The sequence below is a fragment of the Myxocyprinus asiaticus genome, chromosome 47 (genome assembly GCF_019703515.2).
Source record: "Myxocyprinus asiaticus isolate MX2 ecotype Aquarium Trade chromosome 47, UBuf_Myxa_2, whole genome shotgun sequence".
In the NCBI taxonomy this organism is placed as follows: domain Eukaryota; kingdom Metazoa; phylum Chordata; class Actinopteri; order Cypriniformes; family Catostomidae; genus Myxocyprinus; species Myxocyprinus asiaticus.
The window spans coordinates 23,156,411-23,182,991 of record NC_059390.1 but is presented as its reverse complement, the minus strand read 5'-3'; the positions used below and the strand labels follow the sequence as shown (position 1 = coordinate 23,182,991).

General features: G+C 38.4%; 1 protein-coding gene across 25 annotated transcripts in view; it reads left to right on the top strand.

Annotated features, from left to right (window-relative positions):
* Positions 1–26,581, top strand: part of LOC127436814 (CUGBP Elav-like family member 2) — a 226,935-nt gene that overhangs the window by 187,382 nt on the left and 12,972 nt on the right. For 9 of the 25 annotated variants that reach the window (XM_051691221.1, XM_051691234.1, XM_051691231.1 and 6 more), the window contains 4 exons: positions 8,821–8,900; positions 18,174–18,395; positions 20,467–20,530; positions 25,136–25,270. In XM_051691221.1, coding sequence (XP_051547181.1) covers positions 8,821–8,900; positions 18,174–18,395; positions 20,467–20,530; positions 25,136–25,270 — 501 coding nt within the window. The remainder of the gene's footprint in view (positions 1–8,820; positions 8,901–18,173; positions 18,396–20,466; positions 20,531–25,135; positions 25,271–26,581) is intronic. The other 16 variants (XM_051691229.1, XM_051691235.1, XM_051691230.1 and 13 more) reach the window with 3 other exon arrangements.

Sequence of the window (26,581 nt, the reverse complement as noted above, 5' to 3'; positions counted from 1 at the left end):
GCAGTTACAAAAATACTCAAACCAGCCCATCTGGCACCAACAATCATGCCACGATCCAAATCTCTGAGATCACATTTTTCCCCCATTCTGATGGTTGACGTGAACATTAACTGAACCTCCTGACTAGGGTTGCAGCGGTATACCGGTTTCACGGTATACCACGGTATGAAAATTGACGGTTTTCATACCATGCACGTTTGCTTATCTACGGTATTGAGAAAAAAATGCAACCGGATGGAGAATCTCACCTGCGCATGCGCATCTCCTTTCCTCCTCGTCTGCCTGTCAGACTTGTCAACTTGCGCCCCACACACACATGCAGTGGAGAAAATGTCAGAGAGAGGCGAGGTGGTCTGACATAAGAGAGTGTGTATGTGTGAGTTAAAGCAGTGTTTCTCAGCTGGTGGGTCGCAGGTCTATTCGGACTGGGTCGCAGACAGCAGGGAAAGAACAATGCCATGGTTCTCCCATTGAAGATATTTTGGCGGCCGCTCAAGTGATAGCCTATTTATGACTGCCGAGGCAGATTTAATGATAATCTCGCAATCAGCTAAAGGCTTCTCATCTGCACTTTCACACGAGTGTAACGGAACCAGCTCGCGATCACGATCTGCTCTCTGGCGTCCGCTTGCAACAACCGGGCTTCCCTCGATATTGCGGCGCGCAGACCTCAAAACTGATGGACCAATTTCAGTTCTAGTGAGACTTTTCTAGTATAAAGCATTACGGAGGAAGTCAAGTCGAACCTCTCAAACAGTAGGCAGCCCTGACATGCCAAACAGCACTGAGGAAGAAAAGAGCAACACTGTGCTATGCGCCAAAAAATTAAATAAAAACTTTACACATCATCACCTTTACAAAATTGTTTCACGATTTTACATGAGTAAAAGTAACTGTTATGTTTTGACAAAATGTTACAGTTTCTTATGAAATAATCTAAAGGTAAAATCTATTAGACCTCATTTTATATCAACAGTGGCAGTTGTAGTAAAAGTTTCAAGATGTGTTTCAGCTAGTATTTATTTTTTCATAAATACTATAATTTGTTGACTAGCTACACTGACCTAACCATGGTAATGAGGAACCTTTCCTCCTGTGTAATATGTATGTTCTGATTGAAATATGTTTGTAATTGAGAAACAAACGGGATAATAATGGGCTCATATAAGTAAATATGCTCTTCAATTTTTAAAAAGGGGAGAGAAAACTTCCTGTAGATTTTGTTGTTGACATCAACAACAAAAATAATGTCACTTGATGCATGTCCTTCTACTTGAAAACCACGAACAAAACTATGCAACATAAAAGGAAATGCAACCCAGGATACATTAAATACAGGTTATGTTTTTACTATGCAACAAAACAAGTCGCCACTTGATTTCCACTGTAAAATCTGGTTCCTGAAGCAAAACCAGTTGAGAACCACTGAGTTAAAGGTACAGACTGGAGCAGTCGTGCACCTACTGTACAGTATATGTTAACTGTTAATAATCATAGGACATTATTTTAAAAGCTCATTTAGTAGTTAATTTAACATGCTATGCTAACATGATGCTTTAGTTATATAACATGTTATAGTTACATGCTATTTTTTTTAATCATGTTTATAATTCGGTTTATTATTGTAATTCTGTTAGCTTTCTTATTTATTCTATTTATTTTATTTTATTTTTTGACACATACTTCTATTAAAAAAAAAATGCTTTCAAGTTTCAATTATAATAAAGCGTTTGTAAAAAAAAAAAACAGTTTTCACTCCTTTAAGGGTCATTGTAACTGATAATAATAATTGTGTAATACCATATACTGTGAAACTGTGATATTTTCTGAGACGGTTATCGTACCGTGAAAATCTCATACCATTGCAACCCTACTCCTGACCCGTATCTGCATGATTTTATGCACTGCACTGCTGCCACATGATTGGCTGATTAGATAATCGCATGTATGATTGTTGTTGCCAGACGGGCTGGTTTGAGTATTTCTGTAACTGCTGATCTCCTGGGATTTTCACACACAACAGTCTCTAGAATTTACTCAGAATGGTGCCAAAAACAAAAATCATCCAGTGAGGGGCAGTTCTGTGGATGGAAATGTCTTGTTGATGAGAGAGGCCAACAGAGAATGGCCAGACTGGTTCAAACTGACAAAGTCTACGGTAACTCAGATAACCGCTCTGTACAATAGTGGTGAGAAGAACAGCATCTCAGAAAGCAGTTCTGAGATGTGGGTTGGCGCTGTTTTGGCGGCAAGAGGGGGACCTACACAATATTAGGCAGGTGGTTTTAATGTTGTGGCTGATCGGTGTATGTGTGAATATGTCTCCTGCTTGATGTAACCTGCAGGGAATTACACCACACCTCTAACTCCCCACAATGCTGTGCTTTCACATGCAGGCCCCTAGTCACCAACCGTCTTTTATCACTCATTTATCTTGCACATCCACTCCTATAGTCATCCCTCTATCCTCAGCCCATTCCTGTTACCCCTCCACAGTTGTCAATCTCTCTCTTTTCCTCCTGTCCTCATGAATATTTTATTTCCACAGGAGATTAACTTTATTCCCAGAGCTCGTGGTTAAAGATATATTTGAAATGCTTCTCTGAGAGGAACTACCTCCCCCTCCCATTAAAAAAAGGATGGAATGCATAAATAGATGTGTAAATGTATGTAAAGGAGCTGTGCGGTAAAACGTATGGACTATGATGACTGTAACAGCACACACTCTCTCGGTGCTATTAAAGAGATCTATCAATCATCAATGAACTTCACTATTAATAAAATATAGATCAGGCCACATGCGAGCACAGTGCCCTGGGAGCTACCCCACTTTCTTAAAAATACTCTCATCTCTCGTGCTTGTTATCCCTCTATCTCGTTCTTTCTCCCTCGTTTATTTTATTTCGATGACACTGTGGTAGCCTGCCAGGTGTTTATATCTTATTTAGCATTGTATTAACTACAACTGTGAGCTATGTAAGGATAATGTGCAGTCTTTTAGTCAATATTGCAAAATAAAACACAAGTGGGTCATTCCGTGCCAACTCAAGCAGGTCCTAGGCTCAACATTTTGTTTTTGATATTTGAAATAAGTACCTAAATGATGATGAAAGTCAAAATTATTAAAGGCTATGGATCAATATTCAATGGTAATCATATTATAGAGGAAGGCTAAAATGGCACATTTAGCCTATGAAATGTGCCTAATTATTGCGCCAACTAGGGGCAGATGGATGTGTGTGTGTGCCTGAGTAGTGGTGCTGATTTGAGACTATCCCACCAAGTTTAGGATCTCTTTGATTTTCAGTCTCTGATATCCAGACACTTTTAGGGCAGAAAAAGCATAAGAGAATTCAGATCTTTTGGTGCTTGGTCTCATAATGATGCATTCCAGAGCTTTGCAGGTGTGCATTTCTGAAATCCAGAAACTCGAGATACTGTAGGTATTGCACTAACTGGAGAGCTACATGTAATAATAGTGCATTTTTAGACCCTTTGTAAATCAAGATTTTGTCATTGTTTTTATGGGAATAAATAAAGTTACATCTCTAGTTTCAATATTATTTGTACTTCAGACCTTTGTTTTGTTGGACAAGAAACCACTAGCTTCATACAATGTGACACACATATGGTTTTCGACCATTAAAAATGGGTAAAATGTAACAATTTATGCACAGAGCCATACTGAGAGCCCATGGGTCTTGGATATAACCATACAGGGCCTTGAAAATGAATATACCAAAAGGAAAGTTTGTTCTAAACCAGAATCTAAAAGGATATTAAGACATCTTTAATAAGTCTAAAGGTATAGTCACTCCAAGCTTGGAAAAATAAATAAAAAATGACTCATTGGCATATAATGCAACAAGGGGAGCTGAAGTCAACTGATATTTACGTGTAGTTGTGCTCTGAAATCCTAGATGATTCTCATTTTGACCCCCCTCTACAATATAATTGATTATTCAGTACATATTGATCCATGGCATTTAATAGTTTGGCTTTTATAATCATTTATGTTTATCTTTCTTCAGAAAAATTATTATCAAAATCAGGGGTCATGGGTCTTGTATCACCCTGAAGGGATTTACTGTATAATAGTGACAGGCTGACTTTACATTATCCTACTTTTTACACTCCTGCATACCGAACAGATAAACAAATGGGGATGAAATTCTAATTTTAGTTGAAATTATGTGATTATGTGAGAAGAGATTGAGAAGTGACTTAAGAAATATTAAACTACCACAGATACTGTATGGAGGAATTCAATAGCTTGCGAAAACTGTAAATTGTACGTTTTTTTTTTTTGGAATGCCCAATTCCCAATGCGCTCTAAGTCCTCGTGGTGGCGTAGTGATTCGCCTCAGTCCGGGTGGCGGAGGACGAATCCCAGTTGCCTCCGCGTCTGAGACAGTCAACCCGCGCATCTTATCACGTGGCTTGTTGAGCGCGTTGCCATGGAGACATAGCGCGTGTGGAGGCGTGTCACGCCATCCACCGCGGCAACCATGCTCAATTCACCATGCGCCCCACCAAGAACAAACCACATTATAGTGACCACGAGGAGGTTACCCCATGTGACTCTTCCCTCCCTAGCAACCGGGCCAATTTGGTTGCTTAGGAGACCTGGCTGGAGTCACTCAGCATGGCCTGGGATTCGAACTAGCGAACTCCAGGGGTGGTAGCCAGCGTATTTTACCACTGAGCTACCCAGGCCCCCAATTGTACGGTTTTGAGGTCATTATACAAAAATATTTTACACCAGAATGCCACAATTGACCAATTTGAAACCAGTATTCCAGAAAAAAGTGTAATAACTAAGCTGATTATTATCGCAAAGTAAACCCTGACAGGATGTGGCAGGGCGGAGGGTGGGGCCGGGTCGTGATTCCGCACACCCGGCCCCTAATTAGGCTGATTAAGCCTGAGAGGGATAAGGCCGACTTGAGACGGCAGTGCGATAGAGAGAGAGTTACGGACAGCTGTCCAACACCTGTGTGTGTGTTTGTCTTTTTGGTTAAGTTTATCATTAAACTTTTATTTATATTGTAAAGCCGGTTCTCGCCTCCTCCTTTCCATTGACTGTGTTACACTGGTTTCGAAACCCAAGAAGGAGGAGGGATGCGCCGTAGTAGAGTCCTCGCCACTACCATCTACCCCAACGAAGCAGCCGCAGCCATCCGCCAGGGGACGGAGGAGCCCTGCTGCCAGCCGCGAGGGGAGGAGGGGCTCCTAACCGACCGCCTGGAGCGGTCAGGGCTGCTGCCAGGGGCGGAGGAGACCCCTACCAGCCGCTGAAACACGGCGGGGTATGAGACCGCCGACCGCGTGCGTGGAGGTGTTCCTGGCCGACCTCCTGGAGCGGGAGGAACGCTGCCAGGGGCGGGGGAGACCCCTACCATCCACCGAAAACGCGATGGGGCGTTCCGTCCGCCAGGGGCCGGAGGACTGCCTCCGATCCACCCGGGGAGGTGCGGCTGTCATTCACCAGATGGTGGAGGAGTGGCCGAGGACCAGGCTACGGCGTATCGGAGAACTGTTGAGTAAATTTTTTTTATCTCTCTCTTCTCTCTCTCCCGCTGCTGCTCCGTGTTGGCCTTTCCCTCTCTTTTTAAATATTGTTATATGTTAAGTTGTTATCATCACCGTTACGGTGTGTATGTACCGTGTTTTTTTTGTTGTTGTTTCCCTCCACTTGTCCCATCCCAGTTTAAGGAAGACAGGGATGACCTGCCGGCGGGGGAGGGAGAGAATGGGGGGGGGTGCACGTCATGCCGGGGGCTCCCTGGCCTGAGAGAACGATGGAGGAATGTGGCAGGGCGGAGGGTTCCGCACACCCGGCCCCGAATTAGGCTGATTAAGCCCGAGAGGGATAAGACAGAGTGCGACAGAGAGAGAGAGTTACAGACAGCTGTCCGACACCTGTGTGTGTGTGTGTCTTTTGGTTTAAGTTTCGTATTAAATTATTATTTATATCGTCAAGCCGGTTCTTGCCACCACCTTTCCATTGAACTGTGTTACACAGGATGATCAGGGTGATCTTCTGTTATCACCCTAAAGAGGTTTATTATAATGACTAGCTAACTGTATATTTTCCTGCTTATTACACTGTCACTTACCAAATAAATAAATGAATTGACATGAGGTATTGATTTGAAATGATCTTGTCATGTAAGAAGAAAGAGGTCGCAGAGTGCGATGAAATAACAGACAAAAATATAGCACAGTTAGGTAGGAAATGTGATTCCTGGGACAATAATCAATTTAAGTTTAGCAGTCATTACACAAAACAATTTTAGCTACAGAATGTTACGATTTAACCAATCAGAATCAAGTTTTCCAGATAGCTGAGGAATAACAATAAACAACCACTTTCCTCTGCAATTGTTTCACTTGATCTCTGCGTTAATTTGTCTTCTAATCTTGACAGATCATGGTACGTTCACAGTCACAGGTCAGTGCAAACGAGGCCTTAAAGAGCTGAAAGAGAAAATTTTTCCGCATTTCTTCCCCAGCGAGATGCTGTCTCTAGAGTTTCACACCCTGCCAGTGCCCGCAAATATCATCCTTTGAGTGTCCAAAACTGCTTTAATGATGAGGCTAATTAAACAACGCTATAAATAAACAGCTTTTCATACAGCGTTCACTTGTGGTGGCTCTCTGGTTCGCTGGGGCCAGATTCACGCGCTCAGAAGACAGAAAGGAGGTTGTAACGGAGTGATAGTGAGCAGAGAGATGCTAATGAGCGAGAGAGAAAGAGAGAAGAAAGGTTAGGTATGCTGGAGAGGTAGACAACGCCAGCAGATATAGAGTGCAACCATGTGGTCGTAACACTGTACTACAGGGCAGAAATATTGCTTCCCTCAAGTGATGATAGAATAATGAACGCCACTTTATTTCTGCTTTTCTTTCAAACCTCCTCCATTCCTTTCTCTTACTAATGTAGATGTGTAAAAATAGATAATGCATTAACTAGGTTGCCGGTGCATGCGAGCATGTGTGTCCTCCATATGCAGAAATGTGCTGGACTGCACAGTAGAGGAGAGCTCTTCAAACAGCGCTGCGTTTTCCCCCAGCATGCCTCCATATGGCCTGTTCTTTTGGCTCCACTTGTACTGCTTTGAATCCAAGACTTTGTTTCCCAGATGCCATTGCAAGCTATCCCAAAACATTCGCTGCCCTCCAGGGATAGTTTGTCTTGATTACAGTTGTTTAAAAAGAAGGGCCAGGGGTTGTTGCGGGTAGATTGTTCCCATATTTATACGCAGACAAATATTAATGACATCAGTTAGGGCTGGGGTGTTTCCTACAGAATACTGTTTTTGCAGCCTGGAAGCCAATGAAGAAAACAATTCTGTTTTGAAACATATTTTAAGGTTTTTGTTTTATTTTTTATTATTATTATTATTATTAAAATACCATTTATTGCTACAAAGCTCTTTTGCTTATGTGTTGTTAACTACATTGTAATTTACGTAAACCTCTTGCAAGCAAGTCAGATACATTTTCCGTTAAATTCTACGTAAATCATTAAATCGCGAATTTGTTAGTTATCAATTTGATTCATAAAGTTTATAGACTTAAATTCAATTCATGACCAACTAAATGGACTGTAGCATATTTAATTTTTATTTTTTTATTAAAATACAATTAACCAGTCAGCGAGTCAGACTCACTATTCGGTAAACGTTTAGACGAATTCCATGCGTGAAATATTAAATTGTGAATCTTTTTGACCAATTTGTCTATAAACCTTTGATCTATTCAACTCATGACCAATTCAGTTTGATTTAACATATTTTATTATTAAAATACAATATATTGACAAACAACTCTTTTATTAATGTGTATCTTCAACTACATTGTCATATGAACATCCATTGTCACGTAAACATCCATATAAACATCAAGTAAGTGAATCAGATTGAGTATTCAGTAAACATTCCAACGAATTCCACGAGTTAATCGTTAAATTGTGAGTTTGCTTGTTTTTTGACCAATATCGATTCATTAAGTCTATAGACTTTTGATCAATTACATTTATGACCAATTCGTTCAGTTGTTACATATTTTAATTATTTTATTTTATTTATTTATTAACTTTTTTTGTGTGTTTCAATTTTTGGATCCCTCAGGTAAAAAAAAAAAAAAAGCATCAACTTTTAAAAGTGCATCTCGAGACACCAGCATATTGGTATGTGTAGTGCTGCATCTAACTTTTCTTAGCGCAAGAACACATTCGGTCTCAAGGCCTCCGAAGACTCATTCGCTTGTGAATCAAACGAAATGGTTTACGAAGTTTTTTATGTGTGCAGCCATCAAAAACGTTGAAAGATGCATTGTTTATTGTGTTTTGTGTTACTTTGCTGTACACAATCTTCTCATGTCATCAAGTTTAATTCAGACTGCGAGCTCATAACTCGGGTAATAGATCATTTCTGTAAACCAATAGGAAACGCTGAACTATACTGTATGTTTGTTTGTAATGAGACTAGCCGCATACTCTAACCTCATGGTTTCCAACCCACCACACCAAACTAAACTACAAAACTGATTCAATTACTGACACTCATTTTGTGTACTCTGAGATGTTGGATGTTGAGTGTTTATCTGAAGCTGAATGTTGAATGTTGATTGTTCTATTCTAGCAACTGTAGAGCACTGTTGTCTGCTGTGTTCTTTGTACAATCTTTGTTTTTTGACTTTATAACAACCTGTCCAACCCTTTTGTCTTGTTTTGTTTTTCTCTCGTCTCTCCTCCTCCTTTCTCCCCTCTCCTCCCTCCCATGTTTCTGCCCTTCCCTCCCCTCCCTCCTGCAGGATGTGCGTTTGTCACGTTTTCAACCAGGGCTATGGCACAGAATGCAATCAAAGCCATGCATCAGTCTCAAACCATGGAGGTACAGTACTCTTGTCTTCTATCTCTCTCTCTCTCTCTCTCTCTCTCTCTCTCTGGGGCTCCCACGATCATGGAAAACCTGCAAATATCTGAGAATTTTAAAACGGCAAATTAAAGTCAACACCAGGCCTGGTAAAGTCATGGACATTAATAAAATCGTATAGCACTGATTCTTGAGATAAGGGACAAAACATGTTTAAAATCGGAGTTCTTATTTTTTTATACAAGATTTCTTTAAAATGGATATATTTGTAGACAAAAGTCTGAAAATTGACATTTATTCACTTTATAACTTACATGATAATGTGATTTGTGTCAACTGTGTCAGACACACTAAAAAGCATGCCATTTTAATTTTAGCCATCCAACAAGAGTGCAAAGTCTTTAATTATCTAATAATGGTGTCCAGTAAAGGAGTTAAGTGAAAACAGATTTTCTGCATTTTTTTCTGTTTAAATATTTTTAGAATAAAAACAACATTGAATATTTTTCCATCTTAACCACGTGTTGTACACTGGAGCCATTTTTTCCCCCTCAGTTAAAGCTGCCTTTATAACCTGAACTCAAATGCCAAAGTTATTCCACAATTCTAACAGAAATTATCATAATGGGAATGACGGAGTTGACATATTGAAGCTGTGACCGCAGAGACTGAAACATCGTTAAAAATATGAAAAACAATTATAAAAATTACCAGACCACGTGTCCTACTGTTGCATCCACCATGAGCAGGAAGTGGGAAAGGGGTACTCAGAGTTATAGCTGACCATGACATTGTCTGATTTATTCAGGATTATAAAATATATATAAATCTGACAGAGTTGACACAAAGTGAGGACACAACTTTGATAGGAAGTTTAAGGAAAATATAATTTAAAGTTAACTTTATGTATTGTTGGATATCAGGAATTTGTTACATTTCAAACACTTTGTTTGACAGTTTAACATTGTGACCTCTTGCTAAGGACAAGTTAAATTACATGTGCTTCCAAGTATGGAAAATGCATTTTTTAAAATTCTAATGAAATTATTTAAAAATATAAGTGTTGAATGCCCTGAGTATACATATTTCCTTTAGATTTAACTTTTCCGGTATTTTTATTTTTATGAATTTCTTGATTTTTAAAATAAAGATGACTTTTGTATGCAGGACATGTTGTGTCCCTTATCTCAAAAATCAGTGATAGGACACACACACACACACACACACACACACACACACACACAAACACACACACACACACACACACACACACACATGTTGGTGTAGCTATTATTGAGGACTCTCCATAGACATAATGATTTTTATACTGTACAAACTATAGATTCTATCCCCTAACCCTACCCCTACCCCTAAACCTAACCCTCACAAAAAATTTCTGCATTTTTACATTTTCAAAAAAACATCGTTTAGTATATTTTTTAAGTGATTTGAATTATGGGGACATTAGAAATGTCCTCAAAACCACATTTATAGCATAATACCGTTGTAATTACCAGTTTGTAACCTAAAAAAAATTTCCACGTAAACCGCCCAAACCCGCCCACACACACAAATATTTTTCAAATTGAATTTACATATTTCTAGTTAAGCTCAGCTTTAAAATATTTAATCGATTAGATCTTGCTAATATAGAATAAAACTTGCTTGCCAGCCATGCTAATTTTGTTTTGAGAGCGTATAGTGATTTGAGTCACTTCCTTTCAATAAACTGGTCACATATCGAAGTTAAAATGATTTTTAAAAATCCTTATGCAGTAATCATGGAACAAATGGAAAGGTTATGGAAAAGTAATGGAAATGTATTGGTGAAAAAGTGTGGGAACCCTGTTTCTCTCTGTCTCTCTGCTCATTTTCTTAACTTAGTGAGCTGTTTTTGTAGGCAGCATTTTAAGGCATCATAAATAAGCTTCTGATATGAAGGCTGTTTCTAAAGATACCTTATTTTGACCACCCTTCTAAGGTACCTTCTTTAGTCCAAATTTGGCCAAGATACGGGATAGACATAAGAAAAATGTTAGAAATGTAAAAATTCAATATCCATAATGATTGCTTGAAAGTAGTTAAGTCTACCTTAAATTAATGATGTTACTCAACATGTGTGTGCTATGCAGTTTAATGCATATCAGACCATCATAGCATTAACAATGCAAAAGTAGAGTATTACAAATTGGTAACTAACAAGGTTTCATTTCAGTTAGGATCCTTCCTTAGAAGGTAGCTGCCTATGTAGGCAGTAGACAGACAGCAAGACATCTCACTTTGTTTAGGAACAGACCAACTCACTTTTCTCTCTGTTTTTTTTCTTTGTCTTCAGCTCTGTCTTGTTTCTAACAGAATTGGTAGCCAATATCACTACTATATGCAGATTATACGATTTTCCTTTTAAAGTTATAACAACTTTTTAGTAAGATACAACTTTTTAAGCAGAGTTATTCCACAGTCACTCACTTTTTTGCAGAACTTTCAACACCACATTAAGTACCCCTTCGACACTGTTATAACTGTCAGGCATTGCCATAACCATGCCTGGCCAGATAGGTCAAACCAAAAAGGACCCCTGCGCCTAGTGCACAACCAGTCTGCTATTAGCAGACGGCTCTCACAGTGACAATGACACAGACACTTTAATAACAGACCTCTGACGGGTCCTTGCATTGTGATTGCCCTGTAGAATGCTGCCGTGTGACTCTCAGAGTTTAGCAGTCCGTCCAGTGCCTGTCAAAACGTCAAAGCTGACAAACCAAATCAGAGGGTTCTGACAGCTGTCTAATATAGGGCTCTAACTATGTGCCTGTATGTGCGAGTTTGAGATTGTGCAAGCATGTCAGCACTCTCCACAAACTTTCAGACGTCCGTTAACCCTTGCAGACATGCTGTTTTTAACACTTAAACCTGGATTTAAAGACCATCTATTAACCAGTCAGAAATCGGTGACACAATAATGGATTTAAGCTCTTTTCTCAAGACTACAAAGCCTGTAATTATCAATTTTTAGCAAAACAGATTTACATAAACAGTTCCATTTAAAAGTCTGGGATTCAAAATCTTATTTTACCTGGAAATAAACCAGATTTTAGGATTTAAACAAAATAAATAAATAAAATATTTGAACAATGAAACATTATGATACAAATTTAACCAGAAATATTGAAGATTCTGCACTATTTCTAGGTCACCATATCTACAGTAATAAGGCAATCTGTAATGTTGACCAATGATCAATTTCTTTGTCCAGATCTCCATGCTTCTATTGAAAAACTAGTTTCACTAGATTTTGAACATTATCAAATCATGCTGGATAACATGAATCATCAGGTTTTGTTTATGCCAGGTCGAGTGCATGTTGTTACTACAGCAAAATGGGGACAAACCAAATACAAATATATTCTGGAATTCAGATTTTGCTGATTTGTAGTCAAAGAAAAAAACAAAAAACAAAACAGTATTCAATTAGAAAAACACAAAACAGAAGTGTTTCCTTAAGTGGACATGACACTGGACAAATTTAAAAAAAGGATTCGTTTTAATGTCTCATTCTGCATGGTATATGTCCATATAGAGTTTTTTGTTTTGTTTTTTGTAAGCCATGTCTGTTTCCAAAGGGAAAGCAATTACCCTGTTTAGATGAGTGTTGGTAAATTGTGTTGCGTTGTTGTTTGTTTTCGGCCGTGTCTTCGACCTCCCCTCACACAGAGGAGTTTGTGGCCTTTCTGAATGTCACGATTTAATGAAAACGGATATGACAGTAGGGTGGTCACATGCTGCTGCCTAGAAACCTGCATACACTGTTCCGTTTTGGCCTTGCTTTTTTAGTTTAGTCTCATAAGGTTGTTTTCAGTGCTGTGGTTTGTGCTGTGGTCACCCTAGATGTTCAACTTGTTTGATCTGTGTATGTCTCTCTCCAACTTTATGTAGTTGCATTGCTGTTATGTGTCTGCAGATGCACCTTTATAGTAAAAAGTGTATGTGCCTGTGTGTAAGTATTAGGGTGAATCTTACAAAAAAACGTGTCCATGTTATATTTAACCGAAAATGACATGAACGAAAATGTATATATATATATATAAACACACACACACACACACACACACACACAATTTCATATAAAATATATTACTTTATTTCTTTATGTTTTGCTTAAAGAAAATGAAACCATTAAACATCGTGACATTATTTTCATGACAATTAAGCATTTTTGTGTTACAATTCTTACTACTTAAAAGAACAACTTTTAATTATTGTGAATTATTTGTATATACAATACATGGTAGTATTTGTTGTACTGCCTTTAATTTATGCTGATTTAAAGAAATAATAATAATAATAATAATAATGTATTACTGTAATGTGAATCGAATCACCACTGAGATTAAGGAAAATTACTAAAAAACTTATACAGTAAGTAAAGTGCCTGAACACATTATGATAATGAGAATTTGTGTGTGTGTGTGTGTGGGGGGGGGGGGGTGCTTAATTGCCACATTGCAAAAAAAAAAAAAAATAAAAATTCTTAAAATAGGCTGCTTTTTTCTTTATACAAAATATAAATTATTTTATTTTTATTTTTATTTTATTTTTATTTTTTGGGATGAACCAGGACATGTTTTCCTGATATTCCCCTATTAAGCGACACAGATTTAACTCGTACACTTTAGCTTCAAGCCACTTCTAACACACTTGTCAGAGCCTGTAGTGTGTGTGTGTGTGTTGGAGAGAAAGACTGAGACAGAGAGAGTGAGTAATGAGATTTCGTAGCTCTCTTGAGACACTCGCTCTGAGATGGCACCACTCGATTGACAGCTTGAGTTAAAACTCGTTTTTTTTTCTCCTTACAAGTTTTATTTTTACCTCCCTTCTGTCTGTGAGCAGAGATAGGGACATCAGCTCTCTAAAAATCAGCTCTCGTAATGGAAGAAATGCTTTACAATGCTCTGGGTGGAAGTGAGGCGCTCCTCCTCCAAGAAATTCTCAAATGTTCTCTCTCTCGCTTTCTCAAGGGTCTGTGATCTTCCATCTTACTTCACTCTGTGGTTTGCAGTTCAGAGAGAACAAAATAAAAGAGCAGTATAATGACTTATCAGAGTGAATCAGTACCTGTAAGGTAGAGACAAGAGACTAAGATTTAGAATAATTGCTGTGAAGCAGTTGTCTCAATCTTTTCCACTCTTGTGACTCTATATGGCTGCCGTGCATTTGCTGCTGTTGCCAGAGGAACTGCATTGATATTAAAACATGTAACATGAATGTTCTCCATTTAACTCCATTCACAAAGTCTTATATAACATGTGCATGCATTCGAGTGAGAGCATTCTAGTAGCTTCAAGGATATCGGTCGACCAATATAGGTTTTTTAAATGGATGATGCAGACACTGTTACTTAGAGAACAGAGCGGCTGATATTTAATATAATTACTGATATAAAAGCAGTTTTTTAGAAAACAATAATTTTCTAGATAAAATGAACAGCTTTCCTATTTGCATTTACCAGCAAGTCTGATGCCTAATTTATATGCCATTTTCATGGGTGTGAATTACAACAATTCTGAATGAGTGCCCACACCCCATTTATGAATGTTTGGAACTTACTAACATCCACTCTAGCATGTACCACAGATGGAGCACTATTAAAATAAATGGGAGAAATTGGAACACCCAATATGGTGGATATAGAAAAGGACATTCTGCCTTACAGGTGAAAGAGCCAATCACCTTTCGATACAGGCATTGCCTGTCAGTCAACTCGAGAATGCACATGCGCATTAGCTAAACATGCCTGAAAAATAGCGGTTTTTAGTGTGATCAGAGCTAAAGAAGTACAAATTATGATGCCATTGTTGTCAAATTGTACTGCTGATTTAAAATGCTATTTGATTGTAATCTTGACCAACCGTTTTGGAGATTTCGGTCTTTCTCCATTCAAGTAGATAGGAGCTGTACTCCTATCACACCACATGGTCACACCAATATTTTTTTTTTTTTTTTTTTTTTTACTGCACTTTGTATGAAGTTAATTGCTATATAAAAATTATTCACGGTATTATAAAAATAAATAAAACTTCCACACTATATATAACATGTTCCACAATGGCCTAAAATGTTGGCAAAGTAATGTATAAATGAAAGTTTCAAGAATGAGGCACAAAATTATACACAGAGTTGCTGGATTTAAATTAACTCTTATTTTACTCTGCAAAATGTGCATTAAACTTTCACAAGGCTGTCAGTAGATTTTAGAATTGCCACAAGATCGAATGACCACTTTTTTTAATCGGCCAATCAGGCACAATTACATTATAATCTCAAAATGGCCAAATATCGGATAATTATTTTGCCTAATATACTCACCCTCATGCTGTTGTGACAACCTAAATTTCAGTCTGTTCCTCACACAAAATTAGCCTGTAATTTTTGTCTTTTTTTGGAGCCTGACAGCCATGGTCACCATCCACTTTCATTGTATGGAAAAGAGCAACCTGGAGCTAGCTAAGTTATTTTGTGTTCCACATTTTGTTAGCTAGAACAGATGATGTCACAATTTTCACGTTTTGGGTGAACTATCCCTTTAAAAACAAATGCTACATCTGCTATACCCATAAACACAAACACACGCACCCTTCTATCATCATATGCTGACCCTCAGGGTTTTATTTAAATGGACATCACAGGTCTGGCCCGAGATGTTTGCGTTGTTTGTGACAGAGAGAGTGAGCCAGTGAGGGAGATTAGCAGAAATGCAGCAGGTCTGTACCCGTGTGGTAGGAAGATCTTGCACTCTCTCTCTCAGACAGATGATGAAATAGTTTTATAAAACAGGAAATCACTTTCCTGGGAATTAAAATCAGCAGCACAGGCACAGCACAGAGCACTCATTTTGCCATGAATTCCCATCACTTCAGCACTTGTGTGTGAGTGTATGTGTTTGTTTGCCATTATTGCTTTATGCAGTACAACCGCACAGTATCATTGCTCTTCTGGATTCTTAAAGAGTCTGGGCTCACGACACTTTCACAATCAAAACATGTTAAATTGTAGTGAAATTGTCTGATTACCTTCTGGTAAATCTACAGCATCTACTATTCACAAATGCCATGGCTTTCTATCTTGTATCCATATTGCCACCATTCATACATTAGCACCAAAATGCCATTAAAAATGGCGGAATAAATTAATAGTTACTTAATTAATCTAGTTATGTTTATATGTTTATAATATAGTGGCCTAATATCTATAGCCCAATATTTGTAGCTTTGGTGCTGCTGGCTCAGACTGTCCCTTACCACACTCTCCACAGTTTTAGCACATTTTAACACAATGTGAGGACTTTTCAGACGGTCCCTTACCCACCGTGGGCACAATTTCCAATGAATATCAAGGTTAAATTAATGATCTTGATTGATTTTGCGGTGAGGCCATCAAACCAGCTTAAATAGGGCACTGATTCTTGAGATAAGGGACAAAGTTTAAAATCTGAGTTTTTATTTTTTAATACTAAATTAATTTGAAATGGATATATTTGTAGACAAAAGGTCTCAGATAACGAACAATGTAAGGGAACAGGTTTTTATAAAAACGCTTTTTTTTTTTCTTCTGAAAATTGTCATTTATTCACTTCATAACTTGTAAAGTCTTTAATTATCTAATAATATTGTTCAGTAAAGGAGTTAAGTGATAAAATACATTCAGTATATATATATATATATATATATATATATATATATATATTATTTATTTATTTATTTATTTAATTTTTTTTTCTGTTTTCATACTATTATGAAAATTCTGACGGAGTTGACAAAATGGAATATTTTTCCATCTTAACCATGTGCCATTTTTTTATATTTCTCAGTTGAAGATGCCTCTATAAACTAAACTAAAATGCCAAAATTGATCCCACAATTTTAACAGAAATTATAATAATGAGAATGACGGAGTTGACAAGTTGAAGCTGTGACCGCAGAGACTTGTACATTGTTTGTTTAAAATATGAAAAATATCAAACGTACCAGACCACGTGTCCTACTGTTGCATCCACCATGAGCAGGAAGTGGGAAAGGGGTACTCGGAGATATAGCTGATCAGGATGTTTTCTGATTTATTCAGGATTTTAAAATTAGTTGACTCAAAGTGAGGACACAACTTTGATAGGCAGTTTTTTTATGGAAAATATCATTTAAAGTTTTCTTAATGTATTGTTTGATATCTTTCAGATCCCTACCTTTCATTTGATATTTATATTTATGAATTTGTTGCATTTTTAAACACTTTGTGTAGCAGTTTAACACTGTGACCTCTTGCTGAGGACAGGTTAAGTTACATGTGCTTCCAAGTATAGAGCATGCATTTTAAAAAATTCTATTGAACATAAGTAAAAACAATAAATTAAAAAAAGCCCTGAGTATACACATTTCCTTTAGATTGAACTTTTCCAGTATTTTTATTGTTATGAATTTCTTGATTTTTAAAATAAAGATGACTTTTGTATGTAAGCCATGTTTTGTCCCTTATCTCAAGAATCAGTGAGGGGACAAATTGCGTCACATATTGATTGGATACGGGACACATCATTGTATCTTTAAATACAGGACAATCCCATATTTTACGGGATGGGTGTCAACCCTACTTGGGAATGCCACTTTGAAATGTTGATGTCCGGAGATTGGATTGCATTCAGACTAGCACGATAATGCATGGAGCTAGTTCATGCAACACTACGTGAAGAGAACTTGTCCAAAAAGAATGATTCGTAGCATTGATGGATTATTGTGATTGGACAGCTAATAATTAACGTCAGAGAAATGCAGCCTCTTACGGTCGTTTATGTAAACCTGAAGATATTAACACTTTTCGACAATGGAGGTCACTGTTGCCCCAAACATTGCAAATGTACAGTTCTAACCTTCTAATTGGTAATTTGTACTCATGACAGAAAAGATCTCGCAACCCAGCAGATAATGACCCAGTGGTTGAGAAACCATGCTCTAATTTACCCTTTTCACAATTAGTTAATTGCGGCAGCAGTAATTGTTATTATGATTATTTTTTCGATCAATTGTGCAGCCCAATATAGTAATATTATTTATATTATCATTACTGGCATTTCTTTTTTTATTATGATATTTTTTTCCTTTTCTTCTCTACTTCTACTGTGTGTATGATGCTTTGACAATATTGTATGAAAAATCAAGTATGTCAAGAAATTACTTACTGTAGCTTTTTTAACCCCTCTTTCTCTTCCACTTTCCCCTTCTCTTTTTCAATCTATTCACGCAGGGCTGCTCCTCTCCCATGGTGGTGAAGTTTGCCGACACACAGAAGGATAAGGAACAGCGACGGCTGCAGCAGCAGTTGGCGCAGCAGATGCAGCAGTTGAACAACGCGTCTGCCTGGGGCAGCCTGACTGGGCTGACTGGCCTCACCCCACAGTATCTGGCAGTAAGAGGACACACCCACGTAGCCACGCCCACCAGCAGCACAGCCAGCGCAGCCGCCGCAGTCAGTCACTGTCTCCGCCCACTTGCCCCGCCCCCACATCCCTCTCTTAAAGCAGGCCACTCCCTCTCTTGCTCTCTCTGAGCCAATCTTAACCCTTTTCCGATCTCTCATCTGTCGAACTTCAATCGATTGTGATCAAAACCGGTCCCCATACTCAAAATAGTAATGGGCGGTGCTGCCATTTAGAAGTCATTAGGTGATCGACCTGCTCGGCTTTCTTGGTTCTATTAACATGGCAAACAGATGCGAGAGGGAATCTAGCGCAACCATGACCGCCCACTTTTGGTTCCAGAAGTGTTTTTAAAAACTTCTTCAAAAAAAGCTCTAAGCCATGAGCTAAACCAACCAGCTCAGAGGTGTCACAAAAAAAAAAAAAGACGCAAAAAGTTTATGAAAATCGTTAAACAAGACAAAAAAAAAACAAAACAAAACAAAACAAACAAAAAAATAATTATAGTACAAAATAAAATTGTGTACTTCTAGTCACTGATTATAAGTATAAAAATAATATATTAAGTTCATTGCAAAATATTCAGATGCAAATATTTACATAGTTTGAGAGTGTAGAGAGAGTGAGTTACATTATCGGCATCGCTTCATTGGAGTGGGTGATTGCTGCTGAGCTCTTTTGCCGCAGCTTTCATTTCCATGATGACAGCTACTTCTCTGATTGGTGGATATGTCTTCAGGATTAGGGGTAGAGTAGTTCCCTTACCAGGAATTTAATAAAAAAAAAACAATAATTTTAAAACAAAGCTGAAATCACATTGATTTGTGACTTCTACAGATACAATTGTGTAAGAATGTCTGAGCTCATAGTACACCTGTCTTAACAGATTTTATAATATTGTTAAAAATCTATTTCTTTATGGATAAAATGAATGGACTGTTGCACTCTTGTGTAATTTGATTGGGAAGGACACAATATATTCCTCTATCCCTGTTTCACGCACCACGTCTTTGTCCTTCTAAATTTACAGAGGATAAAACATGGTGGCGACATTTAATGCCCATTTACTTTTGTTTTTGTTCGTAAGGACAGTTGGAGAGGATTTAAAGAACTACCAAAGAGCATTGGGACAGGGCCATCTCTCCCACCCTTCCGCTTCTCCTTTTTCTGCCTTCCTTTTTCCACTTCCCTGTCACATTGAGGTTGCATTTAGCTTTTAAGCTGTTTGAGGGTCTAGTTCAATGTCATCCTAATCTTCTAGTATCATGTAGAGTCTGCTTTCCTCTCCCCTTTCATGTGCAGAAACTGCCCAGCACAGCAACACAGTGCCAGCAGAACTGACGGGGGACTCTTAGCATGACGGTGTTCACTGGCACAAACGTATGAGTCAAATACCTTGAAGTGCCCCTCGGGTCCTTTATGAAACTGTTCCATTACTGACCGTTATATAGCCCAGGCCGATATTTTGCCATTAAGATTTTCAGCATTGGACATTTAATAAAAAATCTAAAATTAAGAATAATTAATGAATAATTAAGTGTTTTCATTTCCCATTATTAAATGTGATTATTTATAAAATATCATCATATAATATACAGTATAGGCCATCAATCACCTTCCATTGTCGATATCATTATCGACATCGACTTTTAAAAAACCATATCCACCAACCACAACTCAGCCTGATATTGATATTCAGCCTGATAACCATTCTCACAACAAGCCTTAACCAAGAGAGATGTGATAAATTGACACATTAACATATTTAAAAATAACATATTTTTCCCTTACAATCCGCAGAATGTAATGCGTCAAACAACAAGACACTCACATAAGTAATTTTGAAACTACATTCACTACATTTGAATTTGTAAGTACTAAGACTTGAGGAACACCAGTGGCTAAGAAAAACGTCCTGACTACTGTGTTGCTTTACTGTTGGCAAACTGCCCTATAGAGTCACTCCAGATTATATGGAACATGGGAACGAACCACACTGTTTCATCTATATTTAGCAATCACTAGCTCCTTCAAGCATTATCCTTATATATCCATCACCATAAGCCAACTTGTAATGGTTGTTGTGTCTTAACATTCTTTGTTTCTCTCTATTTCTCCCAGTTGCTCCAACAAGCAACCTCCTCCAGTAATCTAGGAGCATTCAGTGGTATTCAGCAAATGGCAGGTGAGATACTGATCCCAGGTCAGTGTAAACCTAACTAGCCCCATTGTAACTCCTCAACTAAACTCCCATTCCTCTACTAAACCATTTAACCCAGCTCTGGATCCCATAACATTCCCAGTTTGACAAGTCTTAACCCTAGGACAATTCAGGATCAGCAGAGGTTAGGCTGTGAATATTCTCAACCTGTCTTTAGTTTCACCTTGCTGCAGAACTTTTGGCTTTCTACAGTTTCTAGCACATCTAGAAGCAAAAGTCTGTTTGTAAGTGTATGCGTGTTTCAAAACGTGAAGATGAACCAAGACTTAACTTGGCAAAATAAAATCTATTCTTTTCAGAGTTGTTCCGATGCACGTCAAACCTTGTTTTGTTCCTTGAAAGAAGAGTTTGTCTCACCGTCCGATCACATCTCTTTGCCTAAGCTCTGTGAGGCTTATGGGTGACCTGACGTATGACTGTTTTAGGATTAGGCCATGATGAGACAACCTTTCAGTGCTCAACTGTCTTCAGTTTTGTATATCACTTTACCAATCCTTAAACAACAGAAAAACCAAAAAGGTATTATCCAGTGAGGTTGCTAATCACAATTTGTTGCTGTAAAATGCCGTAAATTCTGTCATTATCTATTCTGTTAAAATAATTCAGCTGCACAAGATGGATTCCTCATCAGGATTTCCTTATCAGGCTCACAGAAAACCTGGAAATATCAGGGAATTTTACATGCCTGGATAAGTCATGGAATTTTTTGTATTGAATATATTTTTTTTAGTTTTGCGCTCAGCATCAGCCAATGAGCTGCTGCTTACTGTCACTGTTAGACAGGTGTGCGTCATTCTGACATTTTTTGTGCTTTCTACATTACACTAAATGCCACAACTCTTTGCAGTTTTCTTTCCTCTTTTTTTTTTTCTTTTTTCATTTTCACAGTCTTTCACTGTCTTGTGTGCAACATTCCTAGTGTGCATCTCTGTTCTTGTCAGGTCTTAATTGTGGTCTGTTTATCAAGCTGCCAGGCCTTCAAGGAAAGTGAAATATTTATAGCATATGCTCGAGCCTAATTGCAACCGCTAAGGATGAAAGAAAGAGAATGTATTAGCATTCAAAATGGCTTACAGTGTGTGTAGAATGAGTGCCTTTTTCTCCTAAAGCCTTTCCCCCTGACAACAGTTTTGCACACCAGAGAGTGGCTTCCTCATTAATGTACGCTCGTGTGGAGAGGGTGAGCAGGACTGTGGCGTTTTTGTTTTCCATTATGAAGAGAGTTCAGGAAGCTCTCGTCTAAGTTCAGCCATGCATCTGTGACAGCCTCTCAGTGAGTCTTAAGTTCACACTGAGCCAAACCAGCGGCAGCTGCCACCGCACAATTAAAGAGCAAGAAATTCCCACATTAACATAACAATTGAATTCATTTGGTGGACCTAATTTTTTTCAAGGAATATATTTACAGAAATACAGCCTAGTTTTTTAATCAAACGGTTTATGTGCAAAAATGCTTGGTAGATGGTAGTGAATGGTGGACACTGTGGTTTGTTATTATAGTTGTAGAGTATATGCAGAAATATTAGGCAATGCTTCAGTGCTGGATTAAAGGAATAGTTGACCTGTCAGAAGTTTTTTGGCGATAGAAAAGTGTTTCTGAAATAAAGTTTCTAGCTTTGTAGACACAGACACAGACTCACACACACACCAGCGGCTCATTTTGACATTCTTTCCACTTCCCTGTCACATGGAGATCTGCAAAATAACAACGAAGTACTGCGTGAGTGTGTGAACATAAAAAATGGTAATAGACTGAATTTTGATGCGATTCATAAAGTAACTTTGCCATGTGTATGTGTGTGATCGTGTACTATCCCCTTGAGATTTGACATAGAAAGTGTATGTCCATACAGCTTCAATAAGAAAATTAGGTACGCTCAATAAACAGACAGTTCCATCTGACTGTTGTAACATCTGCTTTTATTGTAATTTATAATCATTTTAGTGTATGTATATCGCGGTATCGTGTCGCGTCTGGTTGGGAACACGTCAAGTGTGCAACCCCCTTTATGATGTTTGGTCAGAATCTTGCTCAATATGACCAAATGCGCATAACAGCCTGTGTGAGTGTGTATGTACACACTATTTGACGTTCAAATCGACAGGAGCTCTCAAACACAATGGGATTTGAAGGCTTTTCTCAGCTGAAATGTGAAATCTTTGGGCCCCTCCATCTGTCGCCTGGCAACTATCGCTGATTGGCAGCTGATATATACAGTTGACATCTGCTGTGTCTGTGCTGTGGGTGGAGTTATGAGCCATAAGGAGCTCCATTACACATGCTGAACATTCAGTGAGAGCCAGCATCACCTCGCTCCCAACACCTCTCCACTCACTCCTTAGAGAGTATGAACATACTGCATGGATGGTTCTCTCTCTAGCACATACAGCACTAGCAGAAGTGGCTTCCTCAACCACAGAAATCACATTTACTCAATGCCCATTTTTTACATTTGTGTGCCAGAAACTTGAAATGGGTCCTTTTCCGCTTCATTCAGAAGCACAAAACTGGTCAAAGAGCCCTCAATTTTACAGTCCATTTCTGTACTTAATGTTCCTCTTTGACCTCCCAACACTACACTTTCTTTCCACAGCTTTTTCTAGCTTTTTTTCTTTTTTTGTGCAGTACTATTCAATGCTATTCAAGAGGTCTTTGATACATGATATCTAAGTTTAAGACATATTTACCTTCTTAATACTGGTCTTATTGTGCACAATTCATCTGTACACACACAAAATGTTTGTTTTTGCAATGTTTCATCAATGTAAGAAATTGCTCTTTGGGTGTAGTCATGGATCTCTTAACTTTTTCAACCCCTTCTTTTCAACAACCTGTCAAATGGGGACCACTTTTTACGATCCAGTCAATTCCAGATGGATAAAGTCCCCAATATTGTGTTTCACTAAGAAACAAGTCAAATAACTGAAGAAAAATGGTCTGGGAACACCATTTTTTGTTGACTTTTTGATCTGTGACAAGTTACGAATCCATCTCTGTCTTTCTATCGTGACCTGGGTTTTGTTTTGCAAGTAGAGGTAAATTTTTTGCCTCTAATCACCATCTGTCATGTGCTAATTAGACTCTTAATGCTTTCTTTTTGCTTGTTCAGTGGATCAAGAGGGCAGACAACCGTGGTGTCCCCAGAGCACTGTCTGACCAATCCAGATTACACGCTATTCCCTTTAAAGGGTGAAAACTCGAAGAAAGAAAAGATACAGTACACTACATGGCCAAAATTATGTGCTTGTTGAGCATGTAATTTTAAAACCATGGGCATCCCTTTCTTTGCTGCTATAACAGCTTCCACTCTTCTGGGATATCTTTCCACTTGATGTTGGAACATGGCTGTGGGGATTTGCTCCAATTCAGAAATGAGCATTATTGAGGTCAAGCACTGGTGTTGGGTAATTGGACATGGCTTTCCATTCAGTGCTCCAGTTCATCCCAAAGGTGTTTAACGGGGTTCAGGTCTAGGCTTTGCGCAAGCCAGTCAGACTCAGTAAACCATTTCTTTATGGACATTGTTTTGTGTACAGGGGTATTGTCTTGCTAGAACTGAAAAGGGCTCTCTTCGAACTGTTGCCTTAAAGTTGGAAGCACACAATTCTTTAGAATATAATTGGATGCTGTTTCACTATCGGGCCAAACATTTCTGAGCACGGTGAGTAATGATTTCAGCAGAATTTCCACTTGAACACGGTTCACTATGGTATGATTACAAACCGTTCCGAGGCCGGTTTCTCAGCATGCTTAGCTAACTGTACTCAAGAAAGAATAGTTCTGGTGGAATGCCTGTAGTGACATAGCAACTCTGAGTGGTCACTTGCCAGTCAGTCAGTTCGAATTCTGAGTTTGCAACACCACCGTGGAAAAAGAAACCTTAACCGTGTCGACGAGCCCAGATCGGAACAGCACGCTTTTGCAGTGGTAACTGTTTGGCCTGATGGTGGAAAAGTGCATATTGTATGCCTTAGTGGTAAGATTTATTGTCACTGGAATTACTGGAATATCCAAAGCCAGTAATTAGAAGGGGTTGTCCACATAGTTTTGGCCATGTAGTGTATTTCTTCACAATAGCTTTATATTCTGTAATTGGATTCTGCTGGCAATCTCAGTTGAAATACTGCATTTCCATAATTCTGTGAGCACTTTTCCAATGAATCCAAATGTTGTTCGTCTCTTGTACGTGCTTTTCTGTATGCGTGCTCCCTCATAGTAAAGAGTATATACATTGAGCATGTATATACGAAACATGCTGTGCATTTTCCTGTTGTACCACTTCATATATCTGTCCTTCTTGGCTGCAGGCCACTGTCAGTGGTGTGTTGGCGTCATGGTCACCGCATGTAGCCATAATCTAGAGTCATCTTTGTTTGATGAGAAAGTGTGCAAACACATACACTTACAATCAGATATTCTGTACCAAACAGATCTACATGTACAATTCTATTAACTCCAGTACACATAGATGTAAAGCATCTTGTATCGCAGAAGCAGTTCCTTCCTTCATTTTAGCTTGAGCAGTCAAACACACTTATTGCACAGACTGAAACTTTCTCTTTCTTCAGGTATGAATGCTCTGCAGTTGCAGAATCTGGCCACTCTAGCCGCAGCAGCGGCTGCAGCACAGAGCTCGGCCAGCCCGTCCACCGCTAGCGCCCTGACCTCCAGCACAGGGTCCCTGGGAGCCCTGGCCAGCCCAGGTAACCAGAGGTCATCCCATCTTTGTCACCATCATCAATCATCTAAATCTTCAATAGCGGTATCACCACCATAGCATTGTTGTCCCTTCATTCATTGTCATCAAGACCGTCATTCTTGCTCTTCATTGTAAATCTATCATTACAAACATATGTCTTCATGTCATGTGTGTGCTTGTGTACGTAGTTTCTTGCCACCGGTCATTCATCAGCGTTCAAGGCATCATGGACATCATTAGCATGTTTGGGAGTGTGTTGATTTGTGTGGCATTACGCTGGAGTGCCCCGTGGCTTTAAATGTGCTCCACTCATTTTGGAAGAGTGGTTCCTGTTGAAAAGTGGAAGCAGGAGACGTGTAAATCTGTGACATGTGGTTCTATGGTTAGATTTGCATCTTTGCATCTCTTCTTGTAACTCAAAATCTTCTTTCAGATTTGCATTATCGGAAATGAGGCAGGCGAACAAGTAGTTGTGAACGAGAAGTCTCAATTTATGTTTCTCTTTTCTATGTTTTTATTGTTTTATCTAAAAAAATCATCATTGTCATAATTTTCATGATTGCAGTAATCATCCTTGTCATTGAACACTCTTATCTCGTCTGTTGCTGCAAGATGAACTAATTTTAACTGATTCTCCCTGGCAGTTAATGAAGCCATCCATCCATCCATCCATCCATCCATCTATCTATCTATCTACTATCCATTTTTCAATCTAGGGAAGGACAATACGACCAAATCAGATGTTACAATAATTTTATATCACTGTAATGGTACATACCACAGTATAGTAACCTTTGCTGTACATTAAAGTAAATAACCATGTGGTAGTGTCTATTTTTTATAAGCCAGGGAATTAAATGTTGTATCAAATAAATGAAAGGTACTTTATATCATTTGATTATTGTCTCTTTTTATTTGAAACCTCATAATCACATATGCTTCACATATAAACTCTGCTTTGGGTTATCCCTAACAACACCCCTTAATAACAAGTTTGAGACATGTCCCACTCTTATTTTCACATTATTCCATATTTCTTTGTCATTCTTACATATAAATACCATAAAGCAGTTATGCCCACTGATAGACCTGAAAATATGTCTAGCACAGTATATGATGAAATATATACTGGTTGACATATTTCTACCATGGCATAGCATACATCAGCATTCATCATATATCAATCCATTTGACCCTTTGTGTACCCTCAATGAAGACTTTATGTATGTGGAGCTTTAACCATTAGTGACTATCACAGTGTCATCTGTGTTTCTGTACATTAAAACAGTGCTCTCTCTCTCTCTCTCTCTGTCTC